This window comes from Aquila chrysaetos, chromosome 2 (genome assembly GCF_900496995.4).
Source record: "Aquila chrysaetos chrysaetos chromosome 2, bAquChr1.4, whole genome shotgun sequence".
Taxonomy (NCBI): domain Eukaryota; kingdom Metazoa; phylum Chordata; class Aves; order Accipitriformes; family Accipitridae; genus Aquila; species Aquila chrysaetos.
In genome coordinates, this window is record NC_044005.1 from 9,912,035 (window position 1) to 9,926,548 (window position 14,514).

Below are 14,514 nucleotides of genomic sequence, written 5' to 3' on the forward strand. Positions count from 1 at the left end.
TTCCCTAATACTGATGTATACATTCAAAAGGAAAAAAAAAGGGCCAGGCACTCAACTAATGCAAATTAGAATTAATTTTTGGGGGTTTTGGGGGTTTTTTTTTCAATTGAGTTGCATGGGGTTTTGCCAGCTAAAAGTGCTTCCTTTCATTTTGAAAGATATGTAATACTTTCTATGAAACTTCTAATTATATAAAAAGAAGACAGCTTTCTCCCTGCTCATGACAAATCAAACCTTTAAAGGAGACAAAAAACCTATGATAAGTCATTATTTCAGACAGATTTCATATGCAAAATAGTCTGTTCAGGACACGGCTTTTCTTTTAGATGAAAAAGTTGAATATTAATTGTCCTTGAATTTTTGACTGTTCCTTTGCACTGTTTTTTTTTGTGGATGAAGAAGATTTTTAGATACAGCATGGCAGCTGTCTAGCTTCTGTAAACAAAAAAACACCCCGCTAACTTATTAATCCAATAAAAATATTCAACAGGAAGCAATGAAACGTTTAAAGGGTATGGGACAGGTATTTTATTTTATTCTTATTTGGAAAACTTCACAAGTCCAAACTTGCTTTAGTTACCTTTCTCTGTTTTATTTCTGTTCTTCATACAGGTTCCACACTATCGTGTTGACTATTAACACTTTACTTCTTTAAAAAAATCCCAAACTATGGATTTTTGGGGGTCAAAGCTGGTGGTTTATTTTTTTATTTATTTACATAATTTGTGTGTGTGGCATAGTGCTGAAAATACTATGAAAAATATTCAGACAGTGCAAGGTAATTTGTTCACTGTGGTGGGTTGACCCTGGCTGGATGCCAGGTGCCCACCAAAGCCGCTCTATCACTCCTCTCCTCAGCTGGACAGGGGACAGAAAATATAATGAAAGGCTTGTGGGTTGAGATAAGGCTGGGGAGATCACTCACCAGTTACTGTCACGGGCAAAACAGACTCGACTTGGGGAAATTAGTTTAATTTATTACCAATCAAATCAGAGTAGGGTAATGAGAAATAAAACCAAATCTTAAAAACACCTTCCCCCCACCCCTTCCTTCTTCCCAGGCTCAACTGCCGGTTTTCTCTACCTCCTCCGCCCAGCAGTGCAGGGGGACGGGGAATGGGGGTTGGGGTCAGTTCATCACACGTTGTCTCCGCCGCTTCTTCCTCCTCAGGGGGAGGACTCCTCACTCTTCCCCTGCTCCAGCGTGGGTCCCTTCCACGGGCTGCAGTCCTTCAGGCACAGACTGCTCCAGCGTGGGTCCCCCGCGGGGTCACAAGTCCTGCCAGGAGCCTCCTCCAGTGTGGGCTTCCCATGGGGTTACAGCCTCCTTCGGGCATCCCCCTGCTCCGGCGTGGGGTCCTCCAGGGGCTGCAGGTGGATATCTGCTCCACCGTGGACCTCCCTGGGCTGCAGGGGGACAGCCTGCCTCACCATGGTCTTCCCCACGGGCTGCAGGGGAATCTCTGCTCCGGCACCTGGGGCACCTCCTCCCCCTCCTTCTTCACTGACCTGGGGGTCTGCAGGGTTGTTTATCTTACGTGTTCTCACTCCTCTCTCCGGCTGCCATTTCTGTGCCCGCCGCAACTTTTTTCCCTTCTTAAATATGTTATCCCAGCGGTGCTACAACCATCGCTGATGGGCTCAGCCTCGGCCGGCAGCGGGTCCATCTTGGAGCTGTCTGGCTTTGGCTCTGTCGGACATAGGGGAAGCTTCCAGCAGCTTCTCACAGAAGCCACCCTGTAACCCCCCCCGCTACCAAAAACCTTGCCACACAAACCCAATACAGTCACTAATTGTATGATAGGAAAGTGAAAAGCATAAAGTATTCAGTCCTGAGTTTGTCCTGGAAGTACAGCTTCTGTGGGCACATCGTTGTGGACACTGGAAACATTAGGTATTGATTATATATAACAAAGAGTTATAGCATTAATAATTCAGCTGGCAAGAAATGGTTTATATTAGATTATAAATCCTCATACGTTTCCACTGAAAACGGCTACAGTTGTGACATCAGATTCCATTAAAATGAAAAAAGAAATGTAACAAGGAAATCTCAGCTGATAGGAGCACTTCTTCTGTAGCAGGTGGAGAAAGGAAGGGAAACGTTCATTTACAGAGGGATGAGGGCTTAACTTTTAGCATCCAGTGTCTCCTGTATTGCTGGGTGGGGAAGTCCGCTTTGTTTAGCCAAAGAACTGTGACTCAAGGAGAAGCAGCAGCTAATGCATATCTTCAGGGCATATTTTCCCATTGTAGGAGCATATATTTTATAAATCAAGAAGTACTGAATTACTGAGTTGGGTTTACTGTGAATTTACCTCTTGGCAGCTTTTATTGGTCATAAAAAGGTGAATATGACTGAAAAGCATTAAGCTAAGACCACTAAAGGAAATAAAGGTGGCAGGAGGTTGTAGGAGCTGGCTGCGTTGGTGCAGATTTTTGTCTGTCTTCATGAATCAGTTACTTGATTCCTCAAGCATGCTGCTCATCTGGATTAACCTGATGAAAACCAATCTAATAAGTGACAAGTTTGGTGTTCTCTTGCCATGCGGTTCTGGGCAACAAGTAGACACCTCAACAAGAGAATGAGTAGTGAATTTCCAGATAGAGGCATTGCTGTGCACTTTGATATTAAACTGTGTAGATAAATTTATAGAAGATTGGTTGAATGTGAAGACGAGTGCAATAGAAAAGCAAGTTTTACATGTGTTTTTAAAGAAAAACATACTGTTATAGCTTTTTAAAAAAAAATTGAGAACAGAAAAAACAAAACCTGATTATTCCTCTAGGGAGTTTTACTGTTTTGTTACATGTAAATCATTAAACAGAGACCGCACACTTGCTTGGCTTTGCTGACTCTGGTTTAAGACCGTTATTTGCCAATTAATTCTCTTATCTGTTTTTCTTTACCTATAGTGTTGTTATTTTATTGCATCAAGAATGGTCATAATCCCTTTGCATTAAGGACATTAACTGCTTTTGTGTCTTAGGAGTGTGGAAACAGAGTAAATGGAGCAATGAGGACAGAGTTATTTTTATGTTACAATTGCTTCAACTTCTCGAGTTGGATTTTTACACAAACATGGAACATTTGCTTCTTGGATGACTGCTTTAAACCCAGTCCAACTGGTAGAGGCTAGGGGATCATGACTGTTGTTTGTCATTTTAACCCTCATAACCTGTGCATGTAGCTTATCTATACCATAATGTATTTGTCATTTTTCCTTAACTGCCTCTGTTTGTTTACACCAACTTTTGTCTGGGCTCTAACTGAATTGTAAGATCATTGAGCAGGAACTGTTCCCACTACATATGTTTAGTGCGTATCACAATGGGTCGCCAAACGTCATGTTGTCTCTCCTGTAATGTAAACAGTAAGAAGTTAATCATTGTCACAGACAGATTTTTTTTCTCTTTTAGTGGCATATGTGAAGTTCGTTTCTTATTTGGGGCATATATCTCCAGCATTTTAAGTGATCTGCCTGTGCGGCCTGTTAACCAGTGTCCTTAAAAATCTGTAATAGAAGGTATGAACCCTTTTTACTGAGGTGGTTTTGGTGTGACTTTACAGTTCTTGGCCACTTTGGCTTTGTCTGTCCAGGCAGAAGTTTTCTGTGGATAAACATTGGAGATGACATGGGGCAGTGCCTTTAATTCAGTCACTTTTTAAATTATTAAATATTTAAATAAGGCAAATAAGATAGGAGAAGCTTTAAGTAGATTTTGGGTAAAGATCGTTTCTGCTTCAGTCACGTGTTGTCTGTCCAGAGCTCATTACAAGAAGTCATTTAAATCAGTGCAAATCCAACGTAAATTTTGATTTGTTGAATGGTCTGAACTCCCAACGGAGTAACTACAGGAAATCTGTTACTGTAAACCTGTGTGTTGAGGATTTATTTTAGACACCCTCACGGGATGTTCTGAAGCAATTATTACATAAAGGAAGCATTTAAAGTGGTTTTGTGAGAGTTCTTGCACCTGTTACACTAACATGTTTTCAGTTTACTCTCAGAATAAAACTTTTAATAAAATCTAAGAAGTATAAAACTTTAATTATGCGTGTTTAAAACATACACGTAATACAGTTTGCATGTAGGTGTTTCAGAAGCTATCAGTTAATTGTTTTATACATAAAACAAGCAAGGCAAACTTCTCTGTGCAGCTGCTAGACTTCAGCACTGGTTCCTTGAAAGGAGATAGATCAGTGCTCATATAAGACTTAGCCCTTTCTCCTCAGGTAGCCAACTATGACATAGTGCTTCTATTTTATGAGAAATAGTGAATAATTGGTTCACATTCACCATCTCCATGTCTGTCATGATTTTACAGACTCCTGCTATGTCAGCCCTTAGTGTGGCACTGTACCTAGGTTACCTTTAGCTGCATGGCATCGTCTGCTGCACCACTATCCCTTTCTCTTCCTCATCTCGAAACTCAGTAGCATTGGAAGGGTGTAGGTCTTCTTATTTATAACTGGGGCACCACAGCTCTAATTCACTTCTATTATTTCTAAACAGAGCCCATTCTTTGGGAGAGTCCTTGGAGATGGTCCTTGAGGAAAGGCCTACATCTGTCTCTCTAAAATTGTGTTTAAGTATTTATTCCATCCATTTGAAAAAGCTGCATCTACAGAGGAATTGTTGTGAGTCCCAGCAGGGCTGTACTCAACAGTAGAGACCACAGCCAGACTGAGGGGGGGCTGGTTTGTTTGGTTTGGGGGTTTTTTGAAGACCCAGGATGGTATCAGTATAAGACTGACTATTGGTACATGTGGAGACACATTTACCTGACGTATGAGCTGGTTCAAGAGCTTCTCAGGTGGCGGACCGTGTATGGGTGCTGCCCTCAGGGAAAAGAGGGAGAAAGTCATTCAAGCTGCTGCAAATGAAGAGTAGAGGGAAACTCCCAGGCGACTTGTTTCAGAGCATGTCCAGGGTCTGTCACATGTGGAGCACACCCGGTATCACCATAAGATCAGTGCCAGTGAATGTTTCTTCCTACATCGTTAGCATAAGCTGTTCTTTTTATCTTCTTGATTGGCTAGCCTGGGATAAGTCTTAGGTGAGTTTATCTAGTAAGCAAAAGTTATCCTTCCCGTAGGTATCCTGACAGCAATTTGACATGTTGTTCAGACATTATATTGCCTAAGACAGTGGAAGAAAGCAGATGACAGTGATATCCCTGGTGCAGTGGTTCTTAAGGCATTTTAGCCAGAGACAGAGAGTGTAGGTGGGAAAAAGAATGGTATTTTGATTATAGGCTGCAGACAAATCCAACTTATCCATAACAGACGGTGTGAACGGGCTTCTGCCTGTAATTATCGCAATGAGCAGGTGCAGGAAGAGTCTTAGGAAAAAGATTTCAAGGATGGAAGCAGGACTGAGAATGTTGAGATCAAGTATGGGTGGCATCATAAACAGCTCTCTGCTGGTAGGAGTCACATCTGCTGAACTTGCATCCACTGTCAACACTTGTCTAGCAGAGAACTCTTTGCAATGCATGGTTGTCCTGGAATCACTTGAACCAAAAGGGATTGAGTTTTGCTTGTGCAGACTGTCAAGCTGGTAGCATACTGTTGTAGTTCTAAGTTGTCAATACCATTATCAGGTCAGTCTTACAGACAAGATGAGCAGGACTTATGACACACTCTTGCACATGGAGATGGTATAGAAATGTCTATTTGTACTTGCTTTTTGGGGTTGGGGGAGGACTGTGTTTAATTTGGATGCCTTTTTGAGGGATTGTCTTTTGACACCCTTCAGCTGTCTTTTGTCAAAGGCTTGGAAGAGTATTCTTGGGAGGCATTGCTGTATGCTTCCTCTGTTCTTAAATTTTCCTTTTGCTGTTAGAGACAGGATACTAGGCAGGATGGACATCTCATCTGACCTGATACGGCTTTCTTATGCAATTTTTGCTTATGTAAGTAATCTGTATTCTGTGTAATATGAAACGAAGTTGTCCCACATGCTGCCTCTCTTGGATTACAGCTTTATTAATTTACACATACTATATGTACTAGTTCAGCATTGCAACATCGCAGAACCCAATCACTGAGCACAGAACTAGAGTGTGATTACTTTGTGATTAAAGATTTACCAAATCAAGTACGTGTTATACAAGGTTGTTGCAGTATCAGAACTGCTGTTCTGAACAGATAAAAATTAACATAAAATAACTTTTGACATGTTTGTCTTTATAAAACATCACAGGACACATTTCCTATTTGAAGAATAATTTTTTAAATCTTTCTCAAATGTAAAAACACACTTTTTTCTCCTTCCTGTTGTCAGTGTTTAGACCTCCCAGCGATCAATTATACTTACTTCTCTCACTTCATTGAGAGATACTTTGATTGTTCCTTATTAGACTCTAGAGAATGGACTATTTTATAATAATGCAAATATATATGTTTATTAAAATGAAGAGCGTTAAGGGTTTGAGAGAGCTTTTGTGTTTCACAAAGATACTTCTCTTTTTTGGGAGTGATGTTGACCTTTGATACCTTTAATTCTTTCCAACTATCTGTAACTGTGGTGATAGGAGAGCATTGTCAAAGGCCAGGATATAGGGAATGGAACAGTTTAACAAGTAATCATGGCTACTTCGCTTTTAAAAGCATGAATCTTGATCAGTTTCAGCAATTAATATTTTTGTTTTAAAGAGAAGATAGAGATATTACATACAGCTTGATATAGTTGGTTAGAAACTGGTTAGAATTAATGTTCTGTAAAGTATGTAAAGCAGCATAAGAACCATTGGTAACTGTTTACATGCTATTAATAATTAGCAACCTTCATACTAGACTGTTAGGAAAGAACCGCGCATTGGGTACAATAGAAACTCAACTCCATACGGTTGGGTTCAGATTACATTTGACTTGGACAATAGGGCATGAATGGGGCTCATTTGAGTTTCTGCCACTGTAAACAATGAGATGTTGGAATGTTTCATTTGTTTATTGATTTATTTATTTGGACAGGTGCAGGTTGATCATATGAAATAATTTTTTATTCAAATACAGGCAGAAAATAGCTTAACAAACATTGTCCAGTCAGAGTATATGATGATAACCAACATCTTGAATGGACAGACTCAAATTAGTTTAGCCTGTGGCTTGTTTTGAATTTGGGTCTTAAACTAATCAAATCATGTTCTAGGGAAAGCGCTTTATGTGCTGTCCAGCCACTTGGAAAATAGAAAATATAGATTTTATTTTCTGACTAATTTCTTTTTAGTTCCTTTTTTTTTACTTTCAGTTAAAAATTACGTGCATGTCTGTGAGGTAGGTTCTGTTAATGCTAACGGAGCTCATCCTTGAGAAGAGGTCATTCAAATCTGATGTATCCCATCTGGATGAGGATGACTCTCTAGGGTGTAATTTTCCTCAGCTATTTGAAACCCTTTCATAAGTGCTCCAAAGCAATCAGGTTCTATAATTTGCAAAATGATGGCAGGAGGAAAGAGCCAGGAAGATTGTTGCTGGGATCATACGTTAGGAAGTAGTATCACAGGACTAATAGCCTAAATTAATGTAAGGAGAGCATTGATTCAGCCTTTTTTGTCTTCTCCATCAGCTGGACACCTGCATTTCTCCCAAGTGGACACTACGAAGGGAGAATGGATGATGGTAGCACATCTTACCATTTGGGGCAGGGGAAGGTTGAAATTGGAAAAGCAATATGAAGGTACATGCAGAAGACATTATCATTGATCCGCAGTTTCCCAACTCAGTCATGTCAAATGGAAAATTGCACAGCAATCTGCAAACGAGAAAGTCCCACAAATACATGTCTTACAGGTGGAAATAAACCTACAAAAGGATTGAGCACGTTACACATTTAATACCTTAAATTATCTTACCACACAATATAGCCTATGCTATTAGGTTCATGTGTTGCAACTGTGTGTTGTATCATAGTCCTTTCAAAGTTGTTCCTCTATCTCTCACCAGGTGGAATGGATTGGATATACACCCAGCTTGATAAACAGCAGCTTTAGTATTTCAGTTCACACTGAGAATTTGCTGTCTTTATTCCTCTTTCAACATTATATTGCATTTAAACAATGACAGGACTTCTCTTCTAATGCACACGTTTGATTCCTGTCAGTCCTAACAGAAGGTATGCACCGACACCAGCGGAAGAGTACACTAGAGTTTCTCTTGAGGTGAACAACTGTTTATAATTAGAGTTGTGGGAATGAAGAAAAACCCAGCTAGCAAGCAAACAGTCACTCTTCCAAAAAGCTTGGTAAACTCATAAAGCTCAGGAGCTTACTCTCTGAACCAGAGTGCTTGTTATCTAATCCCCACCAGCTGTTGTGTACTTGGTAGCCATGACATCTGTAATAGAGCTGAAGGGCCTGTCTATATTGGTTGGCACCTTTACCCACCAACTGAACTTGATTCTTCTTTCACTGCTCACATTTACCTGCTTTAAATCATTAACCAGTTGCTCAGTGTTTGATTATCCATTTAACCATACTTTATAATAGAGAGCTTGTGCTGCTTTTCACATTAAGCATATTTTAGGTATGTAGGTTTTCAGCAAGTCTAGTTTTTGCCTTGCTAATAAGAGAAAGGTGTCAACCAAAAGAATTTCCTCTGATTGCATACTGATTCCTTATATAGACTTAAAACTGACCTAGGAGTGAAATCTCTTGAATTGTATTTCAGCTGAAAAATACCATCACATTTCTAATCAGCAGGGTAAAGAATTATGTACATGTCTGTTAACTGGTGTGCATGAATTGGTATAGGTGATTATAGAAGATAGAATATAAATGTAAGCAACTGTGTACGTGTTGATTATAACTGGAAGAATGCTTACTTTCAGGGATCAGCTTCAACTGTGCTGTAGTGGATGTCGTTCTTTTTAAGATAGCAGAGGACAGAAACTGGCCCAACTTGAGAAAATAATCCATTTTATGTCTCCCAGTTCTTGGGTGAGTGCTGTGACTTCAGGCCTACTGTTAGACAGTATCCTCACCACCACAAGCAGTGCAGAGTAACAGCTGTTGTGTAGAATGGAGTGCGATCTCTTCATGTTAGGCATATCATGGACAAAACTACTATTTTGGGCCTTGTAAGGGGTTAGAGGGACGGATGTCTTGTTCCTGGATCCCAAATGAGTTTAGTTAGGAGGTAAGTGCTGAGCTGTCCTCCTAAGACCATTTCTGGACATGGAAGAACATAGATCTATGGGTTATTTTACTGGTTAGAACTTAGCTGCTTATAGCTTCCTAGCACCTGAATGATTAGATTGGGTATTTGACGTTGATACTGTGGCCAAAATCTGGCCCGAAGACTACCATAGTCTTTAAGTTAGTTGTCAGCATAGTATTGTGGATCTAAGATTTTGAACTGTCATAAAACAGGTCTCAGTATCTATAATACTTACTATCAAAATCCAGAATAATGGTCTTATAAATAAAACCAGCTATACCAAGTTTTCAAAGAAATGCCTGTTAAATTTTGTTAAATTTCATTATAGTCATTTTTCACTTCGAATTAATTTTACTGATGCATTTATTTATTTTTTTTTCCCCAGAATGGCACTAAGAAGTTCTGGGATTTTATGAGGACACATGACAGGTAACAGGTGGAATCATGTTATTTCCTTTTGTGTTTATGTTGTATTTCATACTGTATTCTCTTCCATTGGTGACATCTTGTTGATGTGGAGTCACTTCTTTTTCCTCCAATTTCCTCTTCAGTTTTCACTTCTTGTATAATACTTCCAGGTAGTTCTCTACTATTTTAGACAGAATTAGCAGAAATTTTTAACTCTCCTCATGGTTTATTATGTTTTCAGAAAGTTTTATCTGTGCTTGACTTTTCAAATATTAGAGTATTGACACATGATATATTGTACATTTTAATGATTACATAGAAGATGGAACTGAAAGTTTGGATTGCATGAAATTTTCTGAGTGTGCATATATCACCTGAAGGAAGGACTGTGCCCCCCACATACTTAACCCTGTTGTTATTTGTGCCATTAAGTGGTCTAGTGCCAAGTATGTGACCATACTCTCTCACCTATACAATGCCAGGTATTGCCTTTATATAAAGACTGTTAAAAAGCAATCTAAAGTTATGGTGATACTGTCTGATTTTTTTCACTGGCCATTACTTGGAATAAGGTAGAGATTCTGTTTTATGTTTGAGTAAATCCTAGTATTATGCTAACTTTTTTATTTTAATCCTCTCCATCACTGCTATATATGGATGTTCTAGGCAAAGCCTAATTCAAGTAACTTCACAAATGTCTGAAACCTTCCAGGCCCTCCATTCTGTACACCAAAACCCTCTCCTAAGCACACAGGAAGAAATGGATGGCCAGCAACTTTGTTCTGTCTTTCCAATTGTATTTCTCCTATCAGGGAAGAAAAGCAGTTAACTCCTGACTTCAAATATCCATTCATGCAAAATTATAAGTAGGGTATATGTGAAACAGACCCACTCTCAGAATTATTAAATACTAAAATATTCATATGTCTTTTTTTAAAGTATAAATATTTTATCTAGCCACTGAAAATTCAGGTACTAAAAGATAAAAATAAAAAGCAAAGGTAACAACATTTCCCTAGAAAAAGCTTTTCTAAATCTATTAAATGTAAAAAATGTAGCAAAACACTAATGGCAAAAGAAATTGTGATTTTACAACCAGAACCATGTTGAGAGATGTATTCTTCTTGTGCGTGAAATAAGTAGGCAAAATCAATAGCATTTTTGGAAATTATTCTCTGTTGGAACCCTCTAAATCCTTACAGTGAGTCTTTTTGGGGGGAGGTACCTGGGATGGACATAAAGTGACAGCAACACTTTTTATCAGTATAAAGATTATGAAGGTAAAAGTTCCAGGAAGACTGGGAAAATATTAGATAGATTAAAAATGCCTGTACTGCTTGAGAGTGAGGACAGAAAAGGGAGTGATATTCCGATACTGAACTTCACACTTGCTTTTGGAATTTGCCTGGAAGACAGTTCTGTCTTTGCACTTTGTCTATCCATATGGGCATGTGCCTGAATTTATGATCGCAGATACAAAGGCTGAAATGATAATTGATTGCTGGAAATTTAATATATGCCCTGTACTTTCAAGTAAGTGAATCCAGCTTCAAGTCACAGTGCTGAGAACATGACTTCCAGATGAATAATTTGTATTACTATTTTTGTTTAAACTTTAGTTTATTGCTCTGTGATAATGTGTGAATATATCCAACTAACTGAGTGGGGTAAATATTAAAGGATCAGTTTTCCATGAACTTCTTGGGAACAGTATTTCTGAAGAACTTTTGTGGACATTTTTAAAATAGTTGAGAACATAACTGTATAAAAAGGCTACGGCCACATGTCATGCCAGTCATCTCTGGTCACATAACATTTGTTAGCTTCAGATGTACAACAGCTGCCATCCTAACTTTTTAGTGACTACTGTTGAACTGTAGAATGTCTAACGCTCTTTCACAAGTAAATTCAATGAAACTTCTGACACCGAAGGTAATAATGTGAACTTTCTGTATAGGAAATCCATGGTTTTACATAAACTCTATTTGTGAATATGAAGCCAATTATTATCAGATAAATTAGTCAGGTTCAAAAACTCCTTATAATGCATTAAAGCCCTACATTTTACTGTATTTTAGTAGGTGATGCTAGTTATATGAAAAGTCATGTTGTCTAGTTGCTGAAGATTGTAGATGACTTCATACTTTGAGGGCTCTTAGAGGTTCATTACTCTTAATGAAGGATAAAATCTTGAAGAAGAGGAGTGGTTTCTGGGACACATGTCCTGTTGGTCAGGATTTCCTAGTGTGTATGTCTTCTTCAGGAAGATTGTAGGTGTTTTCCATAATTAAGATCCCTCTTCTGTAATACTTTTTCAAAAGTATTCAAAACTTACTTTACTTCTGAAAATGCTGTAACACTGTTAAATGCTCCAAGTTTTTTTAATAAGGCTGTTTACCCAAATTGAACATACACACTGGAATGCCAGATCTGTAAGTACACATATATATATTATATATTTACATATAATTGATATGTATAATGAATTTAATGATGCTGAATAAAAAAAAACAACTGTGCTAATCATATAAAACCAGCCATTGAGCCTAACTCATGTCTTCATCTGTCATCCTCTTTCAGCAGCACAAGTAAACATGTGCTTAAGACTGACTTCCTTGCTGTATGACAGTGAACTGAGAGTTTGTATGCTGGGTTCCTTTGGGACCCCAGTGTTCTTTCTCATTCCAAATGAGGTCAACATAAGCCAATATTCTATAGATTTGTATTAGAATATAGACTTGGTACAGGAAAATATTTAGCAAGAGAGATGAAGTTATTTTTGTATAAATTTATCCTTTCCAACTGTTCAGATGAACAGCTGATTAAATTATACAAAGACAAAAAACATGAGGACTGCAGTAGTCATTTTGTTTGCCTTAAGTGTGAGTCACCTTTTAAAATCTCACTATATATTGCAGTAGGACAAGATCATTTAACCATATGCAAGCGGGTATAATGCTAGCACAAGCTGAAATAGCAGAATTTTTATTAGATACTACTTTTTTGTTTGTTTTCTTTCTTCTTAGTTATTGCAGATCTGGGCTTGAGTCTACAGTGTGTGGCTCCTGAGCTTTCTTAAGATCAAGACAATTCAGAACTAGAGTGTCAGTACTGGAGTCACCTCTGCTTTACATAGTTTGTAATTTATGCTGAACAAATAATTGCTTACTCTCAATCCCTCTGTTTTAGGGTGGTTTCGCAGATTCCCGAGAAGGTAAACACACACAGTCCTTGGGTCAGTATGTTAATAGGGTTTTTTTTTGCTTTGTAAGATACCCTTAGCGTAATGCATGTGTGTAGTTAATAAAATGCTTGCTTTTTGCCTTATAGTCAGTGTGTGTGTGTTTAGCTTCTCAGGAATCCTCGAAACCACCCTAAAACACCCTCCATGCCATTTAAAGACCAAAAAAAAAAGTTTTGTGCAAAATTATTACTGGTCATACAATAAACTGTTACCAAGGCAAACCTTCAAAACCTGTGCTGTCAAAAGTCAACTGAGTGTCAGTATAGACAAAAGAAGCAGCATTTCTTACCATATTTAGGTTGAAATTGTAACAGAAGGAAGACCCAGGACACAAAGACATACCCATGGAAAGTAGTTAAGTCGTGAAACGCTTTGCCCAGAGAGGCTGAGGAACCTCCATCCTTGCAGAAATTCAAACCTTGACTGGACAAAGCTCTGAGAAACCAGACCTAACTTAGAAGTTAGCCTGATTCTGAGCAGGAGGTTGGATCAGATGATCTCCAAAAGTCTCTTACGACCTGAAGGTTTCTACAATTTTATAAGTAGATTAAGTACTTAATGGATGTTACTGTTCTCATCTGACAACTGTAAAAAATTTGTAAACTTGTCAAGAAATCTGTCAACTTATAAGTCATTTTTCTATTGGAAAATAATGCGTTTACTATCATTCTTGTCCTGCGGGGTAACATTCAAGTTAATCTTTCTTTGAAACATGCAGATGAACATTATCAGAGCTCATTGCAAGGTTTTATCATGTTATTAGAAACAACAGTGGAGATTACTAAAAATGAATGAAGAAAAATAAAAATCCTTGATTACCTCTTTTCAATTGTAATTATTGAGCAAGTTTATTGAGGTTGTGCTTGTAAGTGTTACATAATTCTGGCCTGTTGTGTTAGGCAGTGACACACAGCAAAGGATGCTTTCTGCAGTTATTTTATGCACTGCTTGCTTTTCTAATTAAGTTTACTTTTCCTCTGAATACTCAGCTGATACGTTTGCTCATTATGAAACATATCCTTATGAAAATCAAGCGGAGTGCAAGCAACAAAAATTTAAATGCAAGGTGTATTTCAAGATGCTTCTTAGACTTGGGTCTGTTGGAACTAGTTAGCAATTTGTGGTGGTGTGATTTGCGGGGGGAGGAGTTGTTGATTTTTTTATAAGGTCACTGCTTTTAAAAATAAAAGAATTGATTGTTGATTTTTTTATAAGGTCACTGCTTTTAAAATAAAAGACTTGATCAGAAGGACATTTTCCTTCTGCAAATTTATGGTGATTTTCTGTCGGAAATAGAAACATACCAAATATTACAAAGTAATCATCAATGCCTGTAACAAAAAATTATTCTCTAAAACCAGACTCATGTTCCACTTATATTCTCCCTCATCCTAATTTTGCTATATTTAGTACAGTAATAGCCTGAAATGTAATACTTAAGTTTTATATTCATCTACTTTATAAAGCAATAGACCAGGTTCGTTTCAGGTTTCAGCAGCTCCCCTTAAACAGATTCAAGGCTTTTAAAAGACATAATTTGGGAACAGATGAAGGTCAGTGTACAGTCATGTGCTCGCTTTTGTGCTTTGAGTAATAACGTTCAAGAACAGGAACATAACCGTACCTTTTGCTAGTTGACAAGTAAAAGGACAGCTTTCCAATTGCACTGTGAATGGATATAAAGCAAAATTATGGCTAC

General features: G+C 38.1%; 1 protein-coding gene across 2 annotated transcripts in view; it reads left to right on the forward strand.

Moving 5' to 3' along the window:
- Positions 1 to 14,514, forward strand: part of NUDT14 (nudix hydrolase 14) — a 65,476-nt gene that overhangs the window by 20,732 nt on the left and 30,230 nt on the right. For both annotated transcript variants that reach the window (XM_030002844.2, XM_030002837.2), the window contains exon 2: positions 9,549 to 9,592. In XM_030002844.2, coding sequence (XP_029858704.1) covers positions 9,549 to 9,592 — 44 coding nt within the window. The remainder of the gene's footprint in view (positions 1 to 9,548; positions 9,593 to 14,514) is intronic.